Source organism: Protopterus annectens, chromosome 3.part0 (genome assembly GCF_019279795.1).
Source record: "Protopterus annectens isolate FY-2018-M chromosome 3.part0, PAN1.0, whole genome shotgun sequence".
In the NCBI taxonomy this organism is placed as follows: Eukaryota; Metazoa; Chordata; order Ceratodontiformes; family Protopteridae; genus Protopterus; species Protopterus annectens.
The window spans coordinates 511511035-511536607 of NC_056731.1; the positions used below are offsets into that span (position 1 = coordinate 511511035).

Consider the following 25573-nt stretch of genomic DNA (forward strand, 5'->3'; position numbering starts at 1 on the left):
AGCAGTTTTTACAGTAAGAGTCTCTTTATGCTTAATTTGACTGTCTGAACATGGACAACCTCTCTGACATTCAAAACAGCTTTTCAAGTTAAAACTCTTCTTTTTAATAAAAGCAGACCCATGTTCTACAAGTTTCTTGATATCAGATTGTGCCTGAAACATGTACCCGTAGCTTGTATTAATATTTTTCATGACTGGAGTCCCTAACCAAACTTTTGTCTTCTGTTTTATCAGATGTATGGTCTTAACATTTATATCAGACTGTGCTAGTCAAGGACTTATAAATATCAATCCTATGGCTGTCTGTATCAGTATATATCAAACCCATTAGCTCATAAGGATAGCTTTTGTTAAAAATGTTATTGACGTGAATGAAAGATTGCTTTTTAAAGGCTTCATCTAGTATAGTCGATCTAATTCAAATAAACTGGTCTATTGTAGCACTTCTTTTTTAATTGTCCTAGGTACATGTTATGAAATTCTAAATAGTCATTGCTGGCCACTTCCTTTCACATTTTCTAACAATCCTTCTTATTAACTTTTCTATCTCAGAATTTTTTCAGTAAAACACAACTTTTATTTTGCTGCTGGTGTAGCTCTGTTTTAAAAAGTAATGGAATGATAGTGATTTTAAAAGAATGTATTTATTTCCATTTGTTGACTGGGACAAATCCTATCTAGGATAGTCTCTGACCATGAACAAAGGCTATGAATGAAGTTTGTAAATGAACATTCAAACAACTGCCATAGCAAAAAAAAAAAATATATATATATATATATATATATATATATATATGTATATATGTATATATATGTATATATATATATATATATATATATATATATATATATATATATATATATATATGGGTCTGCTTTGTTTTGTTGAATCTCATTTCATTGAATTTCATTTCACCCCGACCACATCTCTGAAAACACAAAAAACTGAAAACTCACTTCACTGAATCTCATTTCCCTGACCTCCAGTTAGTATATGTGGCACTGTGTAGAGTACTGTAAAGCAAGTAAAAGGCGGTGCCTCCACCGACCCTGGAAATTACCGTCCCATTAGCTTGACAAGCCTTATCTGCAAAGCCATGGAGAGGATCATAATGGATCTCATAAATAAAGACATAGGGAATTTGCAGACTTTGGATCCAACCCAGTTTGGCTTTGTCAAAGGCAGATCATGCCTTTTAAACCTGGTTGACTTTTTCGAAACAGTCACCAAGGCCATTGACGAGGGAAAGGCAGTCCATACAGCCTACCTAGACCTGGCGAAGGCTTTCAATACAATACCCCACTCGGGTATCATTGAAAAACTCATCAACTTAAATGTAAACCCATACATTACAAGATGGGTTGCAAACTGGCTGAGTGACAGAACCCACAGGGTCAGAGTTGCTGGCGCCATGTCAGACTTAAAGCCTGTCACAAGTGGTGTCCCACAGGGCTCAGTCCTGGGCCCACTCTTGTTTGGCATCTACTTTTCTGAAGTACAAGCAAACACAGGAGGGTTATGGCTGACAAAGTTTGCAGATGACTGCAAACTGGGCGCCGTAGTAGGAAACACATCCGACACAGATATCCTTCAGAAGGGTCTCACAGAAATGGATAACTGGTGCCAGAGCCATGGCCTAAAGTTAAATGCCAAGAAATGCATAGTCATACCCTTCGAAAAACAAGGTTACCCTAGCTACCATATAGGTGGCAATCCCTGATGACAGAAGAAGTTATCAGGGACCTGGGAGCCCAGGTTGACAGTAGCCTTTCATTCGACACTCATATTGCTAAAGTAGTTAGGAAGACCTTCTACATTGCCCACCTTATCATGAAGGGATTCACATCTAGATCAAGGGAGGTCATAGTCTCCCTATACTCATCACTCATCAGACCAATGATTGAGTACAATGCCCCATTCGGAATGTATCTGACCCGACACTTGCAGCAGCTGGAGAGGCCACAAAAGTTCCTCACCAAAAGGATAAAGGGTCTCAAAAATCTGTCTTATGCTGCCCGACTGAAAGAACTCCAGTTATATTCAGTTGCTTACCGCTTGCTCAGAGGTGACCTGTGCCTGACATATAAGGCCATGTCAAACCCAGATTTGATGAACATGCTTCATCTCAAAAAATCTAGATCCCTCAGAGCCACAAGGGCGGGAGACTTAAACCTCGACACGGTTATTAATAGGACGTGCTGGAGGGATAGATTCATCACGCAAAGACTCCCTATGCTGTGAAACAAAATCCCGGTTTATGTGAGGCAGAGCACCTCGCTGGCCTTGTTCAAGAGGAATCTTGACCAATGGATGGGAGATCGCAGATACACCCCAGGGGTTACCTCAGTGTCACTGCTCGACAGAGGCACAGCAAAATAATGGGCATAGTTTCTCCAAACTAAAGGGGTGGCCACAAAACTATGAGCTAGGCTTGTAAATGCCCTCGGGCAGATAGCCTAGTATGAACCTATGAACCTATGAACCTATATATGCCTTTCCCCCACTGTAGTGTGATCCTGGAGTTAGTATATATAGTTGGGGGGTGGGAGACACATCCCTCCACATTGGGGGGCATCGCCCCCCACTTATTTTGAGTACATATTGTCTTCTGGAGAGAGTTAGTCATTGGTGTTGTGCTTATGCATGTCTATTGTTTAAAATGTATTGTTTTGAAGTTTTTGGTAAGATACAATATAAAACAAACAAGGTGGGGGCTGTGCCTGCCACACATGCCCTACCTTTTGCTTATATGTAGTGTAGGTTTATTTGTTTGTGTTTTTGTGTTTGTGTGTGTTTTGTTTGTTGTGGTTTTGGTTGGATGATGTCTGTGTTGTGTGGTGTATGGTGTTTCTGTTCGTGATTTTGTGTTTCGTGATTGTGTAGTTTCGAGATTTAGGCCATTCGACTTTATAGTTTCGAAAAACTGAAATTCGGGCTTTCAGGTTTTCGAAATTATAAAGTGAATCCATATATATATATATATATATATATATATATATATATATAATATATATATATATATATATATATATATATATATATATATATATATATATATATATATATATATATATATATATATATATATTTTGCTAAACTGATATTTGTGCAGCTGGGATCCATACCCACCCCCCAGAGCTATGCCCTAAATCTGTTGAAAATATTTATTGCCAAATGTAAAATAATTATAATTCAATATGAGATTCCAGACATTCATTAATAAAAGTAATTTAATTTCCATTTATTGTTTGGTTGTTAAAGATTTTTTTTAACCAAGTAAAGCACAGTTGATCATTTATCATTTACGTGATGGCCATAGTACCTACATGAGGAAATCAGATCTGCTAGGGAAACGTCTATAATCTGTAGCTTTAGTAAATGATGTAAAACCACAATACATTTGTCATTCATGAAGAGTATTCTGGTAGGCATGTGAATAAATAATCAAGGGTATGGAGGAGAGCTGCATGCTGTATCATGTGACTAAATCACCCAGGGTTTGGAGGAGAGCTGTATGCTGTACCATGAGATGAAAGCACCCAGGGTATGGAGGAGAGCTACCTATTTTGCCCTGTAACTAAATCACCCAGGATATGGAGAAGAGCTCTGTACCGTACGTGTATTTATTTAAGTATGATGACCGGGGAAGTCCACTGGGCCAAGAAGTGCCCATTTTCATTGGAGGCCTGGGGAGAAAAGTTACATTTCACATGTTACAAAAGGACATAGTTCATACAGCTAATTAAACATTTACAGATAAATTCCATGAAATTTGTAATTGGCTAAATTATCTAGGGTATGGAGGACAGCTATGTGCTGCCCCATGTGGCTAATATACTGTATACAGAAGAGCTACTTTATGTACCATGTGACTAAATTACTTATAGTATAGAAGAAAACTACATGCTATACCATGTGACTAAATCACCCATGCTATGGAGAAGAGCTAGTTGCTGTACCATGTGACTAAATCACCCCAGTTATAAGTTCATAGTTAAGCATCAGGCTAACTGCCCTTGTGGACCACTTTAAGTCTACCCAGTTTCCCTTGCAGAGAATCAAACCTTGAAACTGTTGTATATGAGGTTAAGACCTTAACCATTATGCCACCCCCAACCCTATAAAGAAGAGTTATGTGCTGTAGCATGTGACTAAATTACCCAAGGTATGGAGGAGAGCTACATGCTGTCCATGTGTCCAAGAAGTACAGGTTAATAAAATGATTGCAAAGAGCTATTATCCATATAGAAACCATTTTGTTGACAGTACAGTCTATATAGTTACTGTTTTTATTTAGATTTTCTTTCTTATAAATCTATATACAACAGATAAAGAATGGTTCTGAGGAATGGTTGTAGCATCAGAATACAATATTGTGTAGACCAAAGTACATCAATATAGTATTTTTAAAGAGCTAGAAACACAGAAGGGATGGCATTTTTAACTACAGAGTACATTAAGTAAATGCTATATATAACTATTTATTTAAGCTCTAAAAACATTATCAGACAAATGCCATTGGCGCAAGCATCTCCTTGAGAAGATCCTTTTAAAATGAATTTATTGTGTTTTTTATATTTCATTATTTAGAGTGTCATATCTGGAATTTCTAAAGCCCTTTGAATTTCGTAAACGTATGAGAAGGCACGGAGACAATATGGCAGCAGTGCTTCAGAATACCCATGACAAAAATAGCCAGCTCCAACCTGGAAACCAGTCTCCAGGTCTTGATCACCTGACTTCAAGGCTGCGCACCACGGTATAAGTCTTTCCATTTTCTGTTTATTCATTTCTGCATTTTTTTTTTTTTTTTTGCAGGAAAGGTGACGCACATCATACTTTATTTGAAGAAATAACTTACTCAGGTGTGTCTTTAATTTATGTGTGGAGGTATACATGTCATTTATGTCTGCAAGTATATATTCAAAGGTGATACCAAGGGGAAAGTATGCAGTGTCACCAACTACAACCTAGCAAAATGTAGAAATTGTGAACTACAAATAATGTGTACAGTATACTACAGCTTATTGTAGTCAAAGATGATTGGGAGCGGTATATACAGTTAGAAATAGTAAGTACACACGCTAAACGACAATAAAGGAAAGTATATAAAGTTGACATGACAATGGATTAGTAGAAATTGTCAACATTTGATGGTAACTGTTGACATGGTTAACATCTGTTATGACTGCGAATGTATGTATATATGAGAGCTATATGGGTTATCGCTGCATGCACTAATCATGTAATGAACTTCTTTCATTGCTGGTTCAGTTTGTCAAAGTATGTGATGGTTGAAATTCATTACACTGACTGTTGCATAATTCAAGAGTTTTTGCCCATTCTTTGAGTTTCTACAACCATAGAGTTAGTATATTTAATTTCCAAGGGGTAGGGTCAGAGCCCCCCAGATAAAAATTTGATGTTCATCATATTGATCACTACTGCAGTAGCCTTAGCTATATGGGATATATTCTTCCAAGGATATAACAGCCAGCCAGTTTCCAAAGCTTCAGGGCAACTTCTACATGCCTAAATTGTCACGCATCTCGAGCTGAGCTGAGTAAAACACAAGTTTGGGAGCAAAGCCCTTCAGTGCTTTACTGCAGCCGAAGAGTACACTCCTCTGAGGCATTGAGGGTCAACAGTTGGCTTGTGTTTTCTTTGCTGGGCAGATAACGTCCCTTTGTGTAAGAAAACTTCCATTTTGTTAATTTTGTTGATGTTTTATTGCTTTCCTCCTCAGGAAAGTTATTTTAACCTAGAAATGTTTGGTTTTAATGGACTGTCTCAAAGACTATAATGTATTTTTAAATGAAGTACTCATTTTTTTTCCTGTCAGTTTAAAAGTAGTGTAAAGTTACTGAAAACATTTTTTCTGTAGATAAATTATAATTGTGTATATTTTTCATTCATTGTGCTGGCATAGTATTTTAAAGTGCATCATACTGTGTTTTTTCTGTCAAAAAAGTAACTTTTGCAGACAGGTAATGTTTACTGGCAAATGCTACTTGTCTTCCCGAGAAAGAGGATCCACTTTCAGCTTGACCATGGAACAGACTACCGGTACCATGGTCGGTCCTTCTTCCAACCACAAAAAGAAAAAAATTAAGCAAGCAGCCTTTGCCACCACAGCAAGATCACAATTTGCTTCAGCCATAAGTGGGTGATTCTGCCGTGGCCATTTGTTGTATCACAGACCACTCATCTTTTACTGCAGATACCTCTGATGTAGCACCTTCAGCCACTGTGGACCAGGAGTTAGTCATGTCCTCTGTGGCTGTTGGGGTTCCCCTCAGTGGGCAGTGTTGAGCCACCCTGTCTGCCCTGTGAGCAGGAACAGGGAAATATTCCCTGTTGCATCAGAATGCTGTGTCCATCACTGGAGAAGTAGATGCTGGCATTAGTAACAAGGTTAGTCCCATTTTTCCTGTAAAAAAGAAACAGAAAAGCAAGCATGTATCTACTCGTCCTCAAATTTCTTTGGACGAAAATAGTTTGCTAGGCCTGGCTAAGAGTATAATACTAGCTATTGATCCTTCTTGTAAAGTAGTTTCTGGTAAAATAAAGAGAGATTTATCTTTTCCTGAATAGATTCAAGATTCTGAATCTGAAAAGGAAGATGCAGGGCCGGATACAGGTATTTTTCTTCAGATTGCTGATTCAGACTCGGAGGAGAGTTGACTTTCGGATTCTCCCTGTATGGGTTTCTCCTTCTCTAAGACTATTGCAAGAAGGTGCCAGCATTTTCAATTGGGGAACACTGAAATTTCTCAGTCCCTCAGAAAATACTATTAGTTGTTACAGAAGGATTTTACAGAAACTACACCCATTCCTCCTGTTCTGTCAACTTTAAAGGATGAGTATGTTACTACCTGCAATTTTTCTGATAGTCAACCAAGCCAACTGCCCCTAAAAAGGCAGATAGGGTGTATTAACTTCCTTAGTCTTTTACATTTTTATATACTATACAATGACCCAGCAACTATAGCTTTAGTTGACCCCACTGTTGCTAAGCACTTAGTTAATTCCAATCCTACGATTTCTGATAAGGATGGGAAAATTATCGATAGGTATGGAAATAACATGTCTTGTCTTTCGGCTTTTTCCCGGTAAGGGGTCGCCACAGTGGAACTCCGGTCCACTAATGATTGGCAGTAGATTTTTTACGAAATGCCAAGGTGCCAGCTCAACGCCCAACCTTCAACTAAGGCACGCCCATTTATGCATGCATGTCTTTCGAATGCTACCCAACCATGGGGAGGACATGCAGACTCCACACAGAAGACACTCCCAAGCCAAGCTGAGAATCGAACGGGAGAACCTCTTACTGTGAGGTAACAATGCTACTGCTGTACCACCAAAAACATGTATACTTCTGCAACTTTGATTTTCAGAATTTTGAATTGTGAGGCTCATGTGTTAGAGTTTGTTCTGACAAATTGTGAAAGTATGAGGAATGTTATCTCAATTTCTTCTTGTAAGGAAAAATCTGCATTTAATAACATATTTTGTTCTATTGCACAGGTCACTACTCATTTTTTGCAGTGTGTCTATTACTCTGTTGATACTTCTTCCAGGGCAATGCCACTGGTACTGTTTTGAGGTGGTTTGCATGGCTACATTCTCAGAACTTCCCTGATGATGTTAAAAATGAGATGTTAAATTCTCCCTTAGAAAGACATTTAGTGTTTAGCCCCTCTGCTGCAGAAGTGATCAAAAAGTGTGATGAAAGGGGCAAGCTGATCCAGGTGAATTTCTGATTTTTCAGCCCTCCTTTGCCAAATCTTCCAAGAGATTTTTTTATCTCCTCTTCCAGTGTTGGCAAAAAAAATGAATAAACAGTGTCAACAAAATTCAGGTAAACAGACATTTAAGAAGAAATGGAAAGGGGGTTCCAAAAGGAATTCTCAAACATCCCAAAAATAAGGGCAGTCCAACAAGTCTAAATGACTGTTCAAGAGACCTTGTGACCCCCTCCTATCCTGGCCCTTTTTTTTTTTCCAGAAAATCTGAATCTCCACTTTACTCTTTGACAACAGATTGTTTCAGACAAATGGGTTCTGAAAATCATTCATCAGAGTTACTGATGGAAGTGGGAGGAAACTCTTCCTTTCTGGGGGTCGTTACTCATCATCCCGATCAGTCTCTCTTGTTTCTACCTGTTCTTATCACATGCTGTCCCAAGGAGTGATATTTTCAGTTCCTCCTTCCCAAGTGAGGAAGAGTTTTTATTCAAGAATGTTCCTAGTGCCAAAGAAAATTTAGGGAGATCAGTTCTGGATCTTTCTTTCTTTCCTAAACTTGTTTGTGATTGTACCCAAATTCAAAATGTTGTCACTTCACAACTTAAAAACTGTTCTTCCTCTTTCAAGTGTCCTGGTAACACTAGAACTACAAGATGCTTATCATCATATCTTTAGTCATCTAGACTTTAAATATTTTTTAACATTTTGTGTGTCTGGATCACATTATCAGTTCTCTGGCTTTCTCTCTGGCGTATCCACTGCACCAAGAATGTTCACAAGGTGTCTAGCTCCACTTATAGTTATTGCAGGATAAAGGGTATGACATTTTTCCATATTTAGACGACTTGCTTATCTTTACAGAGTCTATTTCAAAATGTTAGAAATCTCTCTCTCTCTGTCTCTCTCTCTCTTCTGGGTGAGAGATCTCTTATACAAGTTGGAATTCCAAGAGAACATTCAAAAATCTTTCTTGACTCCCTCATGCAATATTGTTTTCTCGGGATATCAACTAAACACTTTAGTTCAAAGAGCTTTTTTTCTACAGAAAAAAATAGATCTTTACCTAAGTCTATTTCTAAGGTTTTCCACTCAGACATCAGTCATTGTGAGGGAATACCTCAGAATTTTGGGTGTCATGGCATCTATGATTGCCATGATACCCCTGACAAGACTCCACATGAGAAAGATAAAGTGATATCTGAAATCTCTTTGGTCCCAGCCTCAACACCTTTTATCTTTTCATATCCCAGGATTGGGGTGTGTCAGAAGAGAAATATTTGGGTGGAGACAACAATTATCCTTAAATCTAGATCTCCCCTTCTCCATCTCTGTTCCAAAGCCATTAGTCATCACAGATGCTTCAGACTTTGCTTGAGGAGCAATTTTGGAAGGGATAAAAGTGCAGGGGGTATAGGACACCAAGAACAGATGCAAACACATAAATATCAAGAAGATGCTCTCCCTGATCAAGGCACTCAATATTTGAACCATATTTGGTCTCCAGGACCTCTTCAAGTGGTTATAGACAATACCACAGTAATGTGGTATATCAACAAGTAAGAGGGAACCAGATTGTACCCTCTTTGTGGGCTAGCTGTGTTAGCTTGGGATGTAGCTTCACAGCACAATCTCTCTCTATAGGCATCCTACATTCTGTCAGAGCAAAACTGTGTGGCATGTAAATTAGATTAGGTGGTCTTCCAAGATTTGATCCATCTATGGGGTATTCCTCAAGTAGACCTCTGCCTCCTCTCTGAACAATCAGCTGGCAAAATTCTGTTCCAGGACTCCAAGCAAGGAGGCCTGGAAGACAGATGTCTTTTCTTTTCTTTGCTCAGGAATATTACTGTATGCCTTTCCACACTTTCCACCAATATCCATGGTACTTCTGAAGATTCTACGGTACTTTTGGAGGCAAATAAACCTGCTACTAGAAAATCATATATTAGCAAATGGAATTTTTTTTTAGTTGGTGCCAACAACATAACCAGCACCTATTAATGGATAGTTGTTCTCTGTTTTTACAGTGTTTGTGTGAGTTACTATCTCATTACTCTATCAAGGTTCATTTATCTGCCATTTCATCATTTCTGCCCATAGATCATTCTCTTTCAAGGAAGTCTCATGACAAATTGTTCTTGAAAGGGGGTTTGCATAAGAGACCTCCTAGTAAACTGGTGGCCCCTCCTTGGGGTCTTAATTTTGTGTTAGAGAAGCTAACACTTGCTTCATTTGAATCAGTTAATCTGCCTGACTTGAGGTTCTTAACACAGAAAACAGTTTTACTGATTTTACTGGTTGTTCTGACCTCTGCAAGAAGGGTATCTGACTTGCAAGCTCAAGTGAGTCAACCCTACCCCATTTTCCATAGGGAAAGGGTTTCTTTGAGAAATAATCCTTATTTTATGCTTAAACTGGTATCTGAGTTTACTTTAAGCGAAGCTATTCATCTTCCTGTTTTCTTTCCTGAACCTAAAAATGAGAGAGAAAGGATATTCCATGCCTTGAATGCCCACAGACAATCCAGGTACTATCTTGACAGAACTAAATATTTCAGATGTTTAGAGCAATTGTTCATTTCTTGTGAAGGTAAGAATCAAGGGACAACCTGAGTCAACAAAAACTATTTCCAAATGGTTGCCCAAGACTATTACCTTTTGTTATATTCACCATGACAAATCTATTCTAGGCAGGGTCAAGTCCCACTCTACCAGGGCCTTGACATCATCCAGGGCTTTTTGGAAAGGGTTGGATTCTAGAAATATTCTAGAAGCTGCTACTTGGTCCTCTGTATGTACTTTTACAAACACTATAATCTTGATTCCTTCTCTAGGTCTAGAGCAAGTTTTGTAGGACCATTATCCAGTTACTGCTAGACCCTTCTTCTTCCTCCTCCCAAATATAGTTTGCTATGATAATCTACCCATATAGTTATGACTACTGCAGCAGGGATCAATATGTAGAACATAGTACAGTTGTGTAAGTTGAACTTGCCATAACAGTAGATGTCTGAATGATCACTGCTGGAGTAGCTGCTCCATCCCCTCTGTTTTCTGGTGTATTTCTTATGCTAGGATGTGGACATTTCGTTTTTTTGTTTTTCCTAGCATTGTACTTTCAGGGATCAGCCTCTGTCTCTGTACTGGCAGGAAAGCTCTAAAGGGCATCATGCCCAAACTTGTCTTTAGTCAGCTCATCTCGAGCTGCATGACAGTTTAAATGTGTGGAATGTGCCCTAAAACTTTGAAAGCAGCTCAGCTGTTACATCCTTGGCAGGGTATAACCCATATTGCTAAAGCTTCTGCAACAGTGATCACTTTCCTGAACATTAACATCGAGTGTCAGTGGTGGCTGTGTATTGTGAGGGTCTGGAACCATAATTCGTCCACAAGGTAGTTCTGTCATGAAATTTTAAAATGCTTTATGATGAATGATGTATACAGTTTTCAAAATGTATGACACTTAACTAAATATTTGCTGTGCTAAAACAAAATCTTTATTTAGGGAGTTATTAGTGTAAGGAAAATAATGTAGTATGCTGGCTCTTCAAGGCTTAACCCTAGCTGATGCACTAACCAGAGGATTCAGGTAATTTTTCTCTAGTTCTGAGACATGGTACATCTGCAATGAGAAAGACCTCATTAGTGGCTCATTGCCATGTCTCTGAATCATTAACGGGCCTATATTATAAGATCAATGGTTGAAAACATCAAACACCATATGGTCGATGTCTTCAAACATCAAACTTAGAAAAACAACAAAAAAAAAAAAAGAAAAAAGTACCCTAATGGGTTTAAGGAGGGGGGCAAGCCACCCTGCACCCCCCACACACCCCGCTACTTAAATATACCAACTCCGAGACTGCACTACATTACAGTAAATGGAAAGCTCCCCTTATGGAGATTTCCATTTACACATTCGATGTTGTGCGCTTTCGCTATTCTCATGTCAATAATATCAGCTTCGATATTGTCGACTTTCGAGAATATAATATAGACCCATTAAAAACTGCATAATGTTCTCCCTAGCAGCTCATTTATCACCGTAGCATAGGCACCCACCTCTCATGCACAAATACACACACACACACACACACACACACACACACACACACACACACACACACACACACACACACACACACACACACACACACACACACACACACACACACACTCACACATAAACACACACACATACACAAACACACATACAAACCCAGCACCTCTTACCTACCCTCCAGTACTGTGAACACACAAACACACACATCCATATACTCATTCAGATGCATTCATGCCTCCACAGACAGGCACACACACATCCCCATACAAACACATACTGATACACCCCCACCTCCATGACTTCACTGTACTTGCCTGTACTGTGTGCAAGTCTGGCCTTAGGTGAGCAGGTGCCCCCTTAAGCTGTAAATCACGTTATAACTCCCAGCCCTGACATGTATTACTACTTTATTTAGTAGCAACAATAATGAAATAAACTGAAGAATTTCATTATTGTTTGTTTGTGTATAGAGTCTGACCATCATGTTTGTAATGATTTAAATGCACTGCTAAACTATTACCTTAACTTGCCCTAGTAAAATATTTGATTTTCTGGAAAATCACTGAAGATTACATACTATCAATAATGACGGATTTATTTTTGTTCCTTTGGAGTCTGACAAGCAGGTTCATAATAACCTAAAGGCATTGTAAGAATGTTAATTTCTGCAAACAACTGCCTCTGAATTTGCCACATACTTGGACCTGTCTTTAGAAAAAGGGTTTGACTTTCTAGTAAATCACTGAGGTGTACCTTCAGTTAATAATGTCAGACATTAGAGTTTCATTAAGTCTTATTGTACAGTATGTGCATATCAGTGTAACGGCTGCTGTTATATTAACTTCTTAGTGAATTAGGTAATATTTAAAATTGACCATGATTGTGGGCCTTTACCCCTCTGTTATTTCTGGCTGTGTCTCTGGCTGTTGAGCAAAAAAGTGGTGAGCTTTATATACATGACATACGTAGGGTTATGGAAGTTCAACTCTCCATAGGGGGCTGCACTGTACAGCAGAGAGACAGAGTTAGAACATCAACAGCAGGACTGAAACCTGAGGGGGACAAGGAAAAGCAAGTTAGAGCAAATGTAAACAGAAGCATAGTGTGATCAGCTTTAACTAAGGAAACTGGCAACCAAAGGAGCAAATGTAAACACAGAAACATAGTGTGATCAGCTTTAACTAAGGAAACTGGCAACCAAAAGAGCAAATGTAAACACAGAAACATAATAAGTAAAAACGTTGAGAACTACAAATACGCTATCTTCCCTGTAACAACGTTATGTACAGAGGAAACGCAGTGCAGTCTACGAAAAAAACTTTTTAATTTCTAAAATTTAAACAGGAACAATAATCACTCTTGCCTAAGCAAGTGTACATGAATTAGATTAAGCGCTTTCACCTACTAACTGTAGGCTTCATCAGAATACTTCATTAACATTTCTGAATCATTTAAATTACTTTTTTGGCGCCATTTTTCAGGCTGCCCTTAAAGCTACATTACTTTAAAACAGCGTATTGCTCACTAAATAAGCATAAACAAAAAAAATAACTTTGTCATCTTACTTGTGTACTACAACATACACAAACATGTAGTCCATAGTTTAAAACCATTATAACATATATTATAAAAAAATTTTTAAAAAAGACCTGATAAAAACTTTTCATAAAAATGCTACTATTTGTACTTCTATTTATATCTAAATATTACTATTTATAACTGAATACTTGTTCAGTTTATATAAAAAGTATTTTTATATATAAATGTAGATGTTCTTGTTATGACCAGACAACCTATAAATAATACATTCCTATTCAGACTTACTACATTAATTATACAATTTTTATCCATTATATTGTTTATGATATTTACAAATATATATATATATACATATTAAGTGTACAAGTGTGCCTTTTACTTCAAGACATTTAATGTCATATAGAATTGATATCCACCTTATATCAAAAATAAACACAATTTATTCAAACATTAATATACAATCATCTAGATACTGCTTGCTTTAATAAAGGTTTTATAGAGATGTTGTCATTTAACCCTGGTGTTGTAGATGCATCTGTATATAGTTGCCACCACACCTCCTTATAACTTAACAACTCCTTCATACAACCACCCCTAGGATTATATTTTATCTGTTCCAATATTGCAAATTTGAACTTGTGTAGTTCACCATATTTTTCTATATGCCTATACAAGGCATTATTATTATCTTTCCTTCTGATACAATAACAGTGGTCGTAAATTCTCCTTTTCAAAGCCCTCTCTGTTTTTCCTATATAGTATCCACTACACACTGTACACTTAGCCATATATATAACAAAATTGGTATTACAGTTCCCATTCCTAAACTTTATTCTACTGTTATTAATGTTATCCAATGTAAGATCTTTTATTTCCATAATGTCACCACACTGGTTGCAATGACCACATTTTCTAGTCATATTTGGCCCTTTTTCACTTCTATAATCCTGACTTCCTGCTGTTCCTTTCTCTAACAATCTTTTCAAATTGTATCCCATTTTGTATACAAATTCTGGTTTTTCTCCTACACATTTAACTAAATTATTATCCACAATAAATATTTTCCAAAACGATATCATTATATTTTTAATCTGATGTACAAAGGGTGAATATTCCAAAATACAAGCACGTTGATATCTACCTAAGCTGTTGACCTTATATGTGTCACTAAGAACTTCTGTGATGACGTCTTTACTTCCCAATAATGCTTTTATTTTCCCATTCTTCTATTACATATTTCTTTACATTATTCATCATTGTAACATCATATTTTCTTTCTTCGAATAATTTGTTAACATGATCCATCTCCTTTATCATTTCATTATACCTTGAGGTCATCCTAGCTATTCTTATACATTGCCCCTTGTAAATATTGTACAACAATTTTTTAGGATGATTACTATTATATTGTAAGTAATCATTTGAAAAAGTGTTCTTTCTATATACAGCAGATTTGAAGCCCTTGTCATCATGTGATATAAATGTATCTAAATATGCTATACCATTGTCACTTGTGGAATAGGTGAACTTTAAGAACTCACTACTAGTGTTAATAAAACTTATGAACTCATATAACTCATCTTTTTTACCCTTCCACAAAATATATATATCATCTAAAAATCTTGTGTAGTGTATTACTTGTTTAAAAAATGCACTTGGGAATAAAACTTCCTCCTCCCAATTTAACATTACAAGATTTGCATATATGGGTGCACTGGCAGAACCCATTGCTACACCATTATTTTGCCTATAATGTTCACCTTCAAAATAAATATAATTATGTTCCAAAACAAGTGACATACAATCCATAATGAGACATATATGATCCCAGTCAAACTTTGTATATTTTCTTATACTATCACAAAACATTTCTAATCCTGCTTGTTTAGGAATGCATGAATACAGATCTATAACGTCAATGGTTACATATAACAGTTCACTACTTTCAATATGTATAGGAAAATTTTTTAAGAAATCCCAGGAGTCCTTTATTAAATGTGGAATATAACTGTAAATATCCTTCAACCATGTATCCACTGCTACTCCTATTGGGAAAGTTTTAGATAAGCTCCCTGACACTATGGGTCTAAATGGAGGGTCACTAATATTTTTGTGTACCTTTGGTATACCCACTAATGTGGCCAGCACTGGATGTTTGACCTTAATAAAATTATACACATCTGAATTAATCCTATTGTCTATCCAGAATTCTTCTATATAAGAATCTATTCTGTTGTAGGCTATATTTATTTCATTAAGTGATACTGTCTCATAATTCCCAGATTCTGTTAATAGAAAAAATAATTTATTAATATATTCCATTTTATTGTATATTACTGCTCCTCCCCCTTTGTCCGGTTTCATGATACGTATGTCATTGTCTGCCCTGAATGTTGAAAGAGTTTCTCTCTCCTTTGTGGTCAAATTGTCTTTTATAACTTTCTTACTAATCTTGTTTTTTAATTTATACAATTCCCTTGATACATATTTTTCATACATCTCTACTGTAGAATTCATAGGTGGAACAAAAGTGCTCTTATTTTTTAACCTATTCTTTACTACTCCTACTTCCTTATTCTCCCCATTGTCTTCCTTCTGAAACATGATAGCCAAATTTAATTTCCTAGTGAACAATTTCACTTCCCTTAACTGGTCTACCAAATCAAATCGAGGTGTCGGAATAAATTTCATTCCTTTAGACAGTAAGTCAAAGTGATTTTTGTCTATAGTTAAATTTGTATAATTATAAATTTTAAAATTGTTCAACATGTATATTACACCATCCATTTTAATTCTGTTTTCATCACTGTTGACATGAATCTGATTAGTATTGTTACTACTACATACTGCTATGGGTATTGTTCCTTCATTTTTTTCCCCATTATTTCTTTTTTCTTTTATCTTTTTTGTTTTTTCTTCTTTTAGTTTCTCCATCAATTCTTGGGGTAATGGTTCCACGTACCCCTGTCTGATCTCCCTTTCCAATACTGGGGATTCCATGTCCTTTGAAAATTCTGTCTATAATTCTGCCTTCCTCCATACCCATCAGTGTAGTCTTCAGTTTCCCCATGATTTATACCTCCTGCCTTCCTGTTACTTTTATCTACCCTACTGTCAAAATTGTTTAATTTCCACAGATATGCTTTGTTCTCCTTGTAATGTAATATGTCCCTATCTAATTTAACACACTTCTTGTCATATCCCACTTTTATTTTCTTTTCGGCTATCTGGAACTGTTTCATATACAGATCTTCCCATTGTTTAAACATCAAATCAACAATATTACCATCCAATTCCTCGACCTCTACTATTAATTGTGTAAGCTTTTCATCGTTTAATTTGATCAACATGTTCATAAAACCAAACCCACATTCATCAAAAAATGAATTAAATAGTTCAGTGTTTTTTTTATTTAGTTCTATCCCCATAGGATGTTTGAAAAAACGAAGACCTGGCCACCAAAATACATATGTGAAAGTAAAATATAATGTCAAAATAGTTATTGTGGATAATAATTTAGTTAAATGTGTAGGAGAAAAACCAGAATTTGTATACAAAATGGGATACAATTTGAAAAGATTGTTAGAGAAAGGAACAGCAGGAAGTCAGGATTATAGAAGTGAAAAAGGGCCAAATATGACTAGAAAATGTGGTCATTGCAATCAGTGTGGTGACATTATGGAACTAAAAGATCTTACATTGGATAACATTAATAACAGTAAAATAAAGTTTAGGAAAGGGAACTGTAGTACCAATTTTGTTATATATATATGGCTAAGTGTACAGTGTGTAGTGGATACTATATAGGAAAAACAGAGAGGGCTTTGAAAAGGAGAATTTACGACCACTGTTATTGTATCAGAAGGAAAGATAATAATAATGCCTTGTATAGGCATATAGAAAAATATGGCGAACTACACAAGTTCAAATTTGCAATATTGGAACAGATAAAATATAATCCTAGGGGTGGTTGTATGAAGGAGATGTTAAGTTATAAGGAGGTGTGGTGGCAACTATATACAGATGCATCTACAACACCAGGGTTAAATGACAACATCTCTATAAAACCTTTATTAAAGCAAGCAGTATCTAGATGATTGTATATTAATGTTTGAATAAATTGTGTTTATTTTTTGATATAAGGTGGATATCAATTCTATATGACATTAAATGTCTTGAAGTAAAAGGCACACTTGTACACTTAATATGTATATATATATATATTTGTAAATATCATAAACAATATAATGGATAAAAATTGTATAATTAATGTAGTAAGTCTGAATAGGAATGTATTATTTATAGGTTGTCTGGTCATAACAAGAACATCTACATTTATATATAAAAATACTTTTTATATAAACTGAACAAGTATTCAGTTATAAATAGTAATATTTAGATATAAATAGAATTATAAATAGTAGCATTTTTATGAAAAGTTTTTATCAGGTCTTTTTTAAAAAAAAAAGTTTTTTATAATATATGTTATAATGGTTTTAAACTATGGACTACATGTTTGTGTATGTTGTAGTACACAAGTAAGATGACAAAGTTATTTTTTTGTTTATGCTTATTTAGTGAGCAATACGCTGTTTTAAAGTAATGTAGCTTTAAGGGCAGCCTGAAAAATGGCGCCAAAAAAGTAATTTAAATGATTTGGAAATGTTACTGAAGTATTCTGATGAAGCCTACAGTTAGTAGGTGAAAGCGCTTAATCTAATTCATGTACACTTGCTTAGGCAAGAGAGATCATTGTTCCTGTTTAAATTTTAGAAATTAAAAAGTTTTTTTCGTAGACTGCACTGCGTTTCCTCTGTACATAACGTTGTTACAGGGAAGATAGCGTATTTGTAGTTCTCAACGTTTTTACTTATTCTGTAGTTGCACTATGGAGGGAAGTGCAGAGCAGCCTTCGGAGAAGACCATCTCTGAAATTAGCAACATTCATTCTGTTTGTCAGGAAGTAGCGTTACTCAGAGAAGAGGTCTCTAAACTATCACTTTTGTGTTCCACTTTGATGCAGAGAGTGGATAATGACAAAACAGGAAACAGCAGGGACGTAGTGGTAAATAAATGCGAAGGAGTTTATGGTGGATCCAGGGAGCAGTGTGGTGAGACGCCAAGGTCGCCAACTACTGAAGGGAAAGCACCTACAAGGAGCGGTGGTTGTAGTGAAGTCAAGGGTACAGGCAACGCTGAAAAAGGGTGCAGAAACAAGGAAGTTACATCGGCGGCTAACTCTGCAGAACCTGACCACAACTCACGCAAGGACAGAGGTAAATTGATAACATTTCCAGAGAAGACTACAGGTTTGGCTGGGCAACCTAAAGCATATAAAAAAAGTGACATAGATCTTTCAGTTACACAGTTTCCTAGTTTACTGAGGGAGAGTTTAAATTTGAACTCTACAGACATTACGTTCGATTTTTCTTTATATGACTACGAAGAAGATGAAGAAGTTTTACGTATGGGAACTAAACCTAAAAGAATTTTACCAGAAAAAACTTATTCCAATGTGGTGGAGAAAACATATAAGGATAAAGAAAAAGGTACTGTTTATTCATCAGTGAAAGCCAGTAATTACAATTTTGATAAATTACAGGCTAAAAAGGTAACAACTAATGATGGTAAACTACAATCATTTTTTACAAATGTGTTTAATTTCAAAAATTTTGATAAGGTCAAAGATGGACCTAAAAGTACAACACATGTATATGGAACACTTAAGGATATGATTTTTTCACTAGGGAAAAAGTTGAATATTATAAATGGTATTAAAATGGACAACAGTTATTTGCATGAATGTATTACATTGAAAGTGGTACCTAAGGGTCTTCGTTTTTTCAAACATCCTATGGGGATAGAACTAAATAAAAAAAACACTGAACTATTTAATTCATTTTTTGATGAATGTGGGTTTGGTTTTATGAACATGTTGATCAAATTAAACGATGAAAAGCTTACACAATTAATAGTAGAGGTCGAGGAATTGGATGGTAATATTGTTAACGATTTGATGTTTAAACAATGGGAAGATCTGTATATGAAACAGTTCCAGATAGCCGATAAGAAAATAAAAGTGGGATATGACAAGAAGTGTGTTAAATTAGATAGGGACATATTACATTACAAGGAGAACAAAGCATATCTGTGGAAATTAAACAATTTTGACAGTAGGGTAGATAAAAGTAACAGAAAGGCAGGAGGCACAAATCATGGGGAAACTGAAGACTACACTGATGGGTATGGAGGAAGGCAGAATTATAGACAGAATTTTCAAAGGACATGGAATCCCCAGTATTGGAAAGGGAGATCAGACAGGGGTATGTGGAACCATTACCCCAAGAATTGATGGAGAAATTAAAAGAAGAAAAAACAAAAAAGATAAAAGTAAAAAGAAATAATGGGGAAAAAAATGAGGGAACAATACCCATAGCAGTATGTAGTAGTAACAATACTAATCAGATTCATATTAACAGTGATGAAAACAGAATTACAATGGATGGTGTAATATACATGTTGAACAATTTTAAAATTTATAATTATACAAATTGAATTATAGATAAAAACCACTTTGACTTACTGTCTAAAGGAATGAAATGTATCCCGACACCTCGATTTGATTTGGTAGACCAGTTAAGGGAAGTGAAATTGTTCACTAGGAAATTAAATTTGGCTATCATGTTTCAGAAGGAAGACAAATGGGAGAATAAGGAAGTAGGAGTAGTAAAGAATAGGTTAAAAAATAAGAGCACTTTTGTTCCACCTATGAATTCTACAGTAGAGATGTATGAAAAATATGTATCAAGGGAAGTGTACAAATTAAAAAACAAGATTAGTAAGAAAGTTATAAAAGACAATTTGACCACAAAGGAGAGAGAAACTCTTTCAACATTCAGGGCAGACAATGACATACGTATCATGAAACCGGACAAAGGGGGAGGAGCAGTAATATACAATAAAATGGAATATATTAATAAATTATTTTTTCTATTAACAGAATCTGGGAATTATGAGACAGTATCACTTAATGAAATAAATATAGCCTACAACAGAATAGATTCTTATATAGAAGAATTCTGGATAGACAACAGGATTAATACAGATGTGTATAATTTTATTAAGGTCAAACATCCAGTGCTGGCCACATTAGTGGGTATACCAAAGGTACACAAAAATATTAGTGACCCTCCATTTAGACCCATAGTGTCTGGGAGCTTATCTAAAACTTTCCCAATAGGAGTAGCAGTGGATACATGGTTGAAGGATATTTACAGTTATATTCCACATTTAATAAAGGACTCCTGGGATTTCTTAAAAAATTTTCCTATACATATTGAAAGTAGTGAACTGTTATATGTAACCATTGACGTTATAGATCTGTATTCATACATTCCTAAACAAGCGGGATTAGAAATGTTTTGTGATAGTATAAGAAAATATACAAAGTTTGACTGGGATCATATATGTCTTATTATGGATTGTATGTCACTTGTTTTGGAACATAATTATATTTATTTTGAAGGTGAACATTATAGGCAAAATAATGGTGTAGCAATGGGTTCTGCCAGTGCACCCATTTATGCAAATCTTGTAATGTTAAATTGGGAGGAGGAAGTTTTATTCCCAAGTGCTTTTTTTAAACAAGTAATACACTACACAAGATTTTTAGATGATATATATATTTTGTGGAACGGTAAAAAAGATGAGTTATATGAGTTCATAAGTTTTATTAACACTAGTAGTGAGTTCTTAAAGTTCACCTATTCCACAAGTGACAATGGTATAGCATATTTAGATACATTTATATCACATGATGACAAGGGCTTCAAATCTGCTGTATATAGAAAGAACACTTTTTCAAATGATTACTTACAATATAATAGTAATCATCCTAAAAAATTGTTGTACAATATTTACAAGGGGCAATGTATAAGAATAGCTAGGATGACCTCAAGGTATAATGAAATGATAAAGGAGATGGATCATGTTAACAAATTATTCGAAGAAAGAAAATATGATGTTACAATGATGAATAATGTAAAGAAATATGTAATAGAAGAATGGGGGAGAAAATATAAAGCATTATTGGGAAGTAAAGACGTCATCACAGAAGTTCTTAGTGACACATATAAGGTCAACAGCTTAGGTAGATATCAACGTGCTTGTATTTTGGAATATTCACCCTTTGTACATCAGATTAAAAATATAATGATATCGTTTTGGAAAATATTTATTGTGGATAATAATTTAGTTAAATGTGTAGGAGAAAAAACAGAATTTGTATACAAAATGGGATACAATTTGAAAAGATTGTTAGAGAAAGGAACAGCAGGAAGTCAGGATTATAGAAGTGAAAAAGGGCCAAATATGACTAGAAAATGTGGTCATTGCAATCAGTGTGGTGACATTATGGAACTAAAAGATCTTACATTGGATAACATTAATAACAGTAAAATAAAGTTTAGGAAAGGGAACTGTAGTACCAATTTTGTTATATATATGGCTAAGTGTACAGTGTGTAGTGGATACTATATAGGAAAAACAGAGAGGGCTTTGAAAAGGAGAATTTACGACCACTGTTATTGTATCAGAAGGAAAGATAATAATAATGCCTTGTATAGGCATATAGAAAAATATGGTGAACTACACAAGTTCAAATTTGCAATATTGGAACAGATAAAATATAATCCTAGGGGTGGTTGTATGAAGGAGTTGTTAAGTTATAAGGAGGTGTGGTGGCAACTATACACAGATGCATCTACAACACCAGGGTTAAATGACAACATCTCTATAAAACCTTTATTAAAGCAAGCAGCATCTAGATGATTGTATATTAATGTTTGAATAAATTGTGTTTATTTTTTGATACAAGGTGGACATCAATTCTATATGACATTAAATGTCTTGAAGTAAAAGGCACACTTGTACACTTAATATGTATATACATATATATTTGTTAATATCATAAACAATATAATGGATAAAAATTGTATAATTAATGTAGTAAGTCTGAATAGGAATGTATTATTTATAGGTTGTCTGGTCATGAGAAGAATATTTACATTTATATATAAAGATACTTTTTATATAAACTGAACAAGTATTCAGTTATAAATAGTAATATTTGGATATAAATAGAAGTATAAATAGTAGCATTTTTATGAAAAGTTTTTATTAGGTCTTTTTAAAAAGTTTTTTATAATATAATATATGTTATAATGGTTTTAAACTATGGACTATATGTTTTTGTATGTTGTAGTACACAAGTAAGATGACAAAGTTATTTTTTTTGTTTATGCTTATTTAGTGAGCAATACGCTGTTTTAAAGTAATGTAGCTTTAAGGGCAGCCTGAAAAATGGCGCCAAAAAAGTAATTTAAATGATTTGGAAATGTTACTGAAGTATTCTGATGAAGCCTACAGTTAGTAGGTGAAAGCGCTTAATCTAATTTATGTACACTTGCTTAGGCAAGAGTGATCATTGTTCCTGTTTAAATTTAAGAAATTAAAAAGTTTTTTTCGTTGACTGCACTGCGTTTCCTCTGTACATAACGTTGTTACAGAAAACACAGAAACATAGTGTGATCAGCTTTAACTAAGGACACTGGCAACCAAAAGAGCAAATGTAAACACAGAAACATAGTGTGATCAGCTTTAACTAAGGACACTGGCAACCAAAAGAGCAAATGTAAACACAGAAACATAGTGTGATCAGCTTTAACTAAGGACACTGGCAACCAAAAGAGCAAATGTAAACACAGAAACATAGTGTGATCAGCTTTAACTAAGGACACTGGCAACCAAAAGAGCTTCACTCCACACTAATACACTCATCTTCAGATTCATAGACAGAACTATGACCCTTTGCTTCTCATTAAATTATACATCAAAACCATTCCCACACTCTCTAGAGAGAGATCCAAATTCTCTCCTGCTGCCTAAGCCTTAATTTACTCTTGCTACCTGTGAACGATCCTTTTGTAAACTTTCTATGTGTGTTACAACTCTGTACTGCAAACAATCAGACAAATAGACAATCTTCCATCTTTCAAAAAGGCTCTCCATACCCATCTGCTTAATGATAACAAATCTAACTGCTTTAGAAATACTGGTTAAGAAATAAGAAGTTAAAATGATTTTAACAGAATCTTGGTAAGAGGACAGAGGTTAGAGAATGGATGATAGAGACTAAGGAAGGGGTAGAGGCTTTTGGTACTGGTATGGCAAGGGCATGTTTAAAGCTGTATGGAAAGGTATTGGGTTGTGGTTGGTTGTGAGGGATAAACTGAACAGACAAGTCAGAAGTCTGAAGTATACTACCCAGCCTAAAGATGTCGGGCTGAATAGGATATAGGAAAGGTTAATAGAAGGAATCTATTTTTTTTCACAAAGCTTGTCTAGCTCAGATTTAGTAATGACCTTAAAGAGAAATGGAGGATATTGTAGGACTTTAAGAAGTGGGTAGGAGCTTTGTGGTAAGGATAAGTAAATATAGAATTAGTTGACAGTGGTGGATTGCTAATGCAGTTTTTTTTTAATTCCATAAGGACTGAGGAAGACAGTTTGTGACCAAAGGTAGACTTAGAAAAAGGACTAGAAGTAACTATTTTTAAAAGCACTCAAGATTTTTTAAGATGACCAAGTGTAGTGTTTTGAATTTTCCTGAAGTACTTGTCTTGATTTTTTTTTAAATCAAAAGTAATTATTGTGTTTCTCTAGCCTGGAAGGGTCAGCTTTCCAGTCTTTCCAGGAGATGTCCCTGAGTTTTAAAAGTTGACTGATGTTAGTAATCCAGGGATTGGGTGTACCCCATTTCCTTATTTTTGATGGATAAATTCTGTATTGAATGGGTTAAAGAATGTTGTAGAAAACAGAGTGGAAATTGGATCAGTATTGTTGCAAGGGGGGAGCCAGTTGTTGCTTGCTAATTCAGACTTGAGGTTACCTGTAAAGCTGTCTGTGATGGTTCTGGACTGGGAAATTTGGAAGAGGATTTTCTTGCTTTTAAGTAACCAGGTAGAACAGTTAAGGCAATGGTCACTAACTGAATGCGAGTAACTTGACAATGAAGTATTTTTTTCAGAGATGTTAGTAACAGTGTCTAAAAATATGAATGTGGAATTAACATATTTAGGGCAAGTCCAATGAGTGACTAGTTGGGTCAGGTTGTGGAAGAGGTGACTATGTTAATATGTGGTTTTGGTGAAACTAGACCGTTAAGATTTAAATCACCTACAATTAAAAGTGTGTGATATTTTGTGTGGTGTAGAATGCTATGTAATTTAGCTATAAATAGGATGATAGTAGAAAGGAATAGGATGTATACCAATACAGTGAGAAGTTTAGTATGACCACCTAGGTGTACTTCTACTAGTAGAAAATTAGGATCATGGCAGAATTGGAATTATTCCTTGCTATTAAAGTAGGACTAAGATTGCCATACTTTTTGGCAAATAATGCAGTGCCCCATTGATGCTCACTGGTCTTGTTATCTTTAAAAGTAGTATAGTTTGAGGAAAAATAAAAGCTGCAGTGGTGCAGTGGTAGCATTGTCGCCTCACAGCAAGAGGTTCTCCTATTTGATTCTCAGCTGGAGTGCCTTATGTGTGGAGTCTGCATGTCCTCCCTGCGGTCGAGTGGCGTTCAAAAGACATGCGTGAATGGGCGTGCCTTCATTGAAGGTTAGGCGTCAGGCTGGCACCTCTGCACCATAAAAATTGACTGCCAATCATTAGTGGACCAGATGTGCTGTGGCAAACCCTAACTGGGAAAAGCCGAAAGAAAACAACATAGTTGGAGGAAAAGTAAACAGGAATATACGAAGAATCCTTTAGTCTGGATTCTGTGATGACAGTAAGTTTACCAGGGAAGTGATGAGGCCAGTAGTCATGTTAGGACCATTTATTGTTAATGCTAGCACTGTTCGAGTGAGATATAGAAGGAGCAGGTTGTGTTGCTAGGCCCTGCTTAGAATGAATATCACTTGCATGTAAAAGTAATAGGGCAGAAGAATGACAATGATCTGTTGTAGTTTTTTATAGAGATAGTAAAGCTGCTCCTGTAGAGCTCATTGAGAGTATTGTATTGTTTTAATAAGAGGAATAAATGCTAGATGAAAATACGTCATCAACCAAGTGAGTACCTGTAAGACTACTGGTTTGGTGGAATCATTATTGTGGAGGACTGAGGAGGTTCTGCCAGGAGTCATTAATAACACAAA

General features: G+C 35.6%; 1 protein-coding gene across 1 annotated transcript in view; it reads left to right on the forward strand.

The window, feature by feature from the left end:
• Positions 1 to 25573, forward strand: part of LOC122796453 (EF-hand calcium-binding domain-containing protein 6-like) — a 1291945-nt gene that overhangs the window by 1248337 nt on the left and 18035 nt on the right. Inside the window, exon 17 of the mRNA XM_044064930.1 lies at positions 4592 to 4760. Within this exon, the coding sequence (XP_043920865.1) occupies positions 4592 to 4760 (169 nt within the window). The remainder of the gene's footprint in view (positions 1 to 4591; positions 4761 to 25573) is intronic.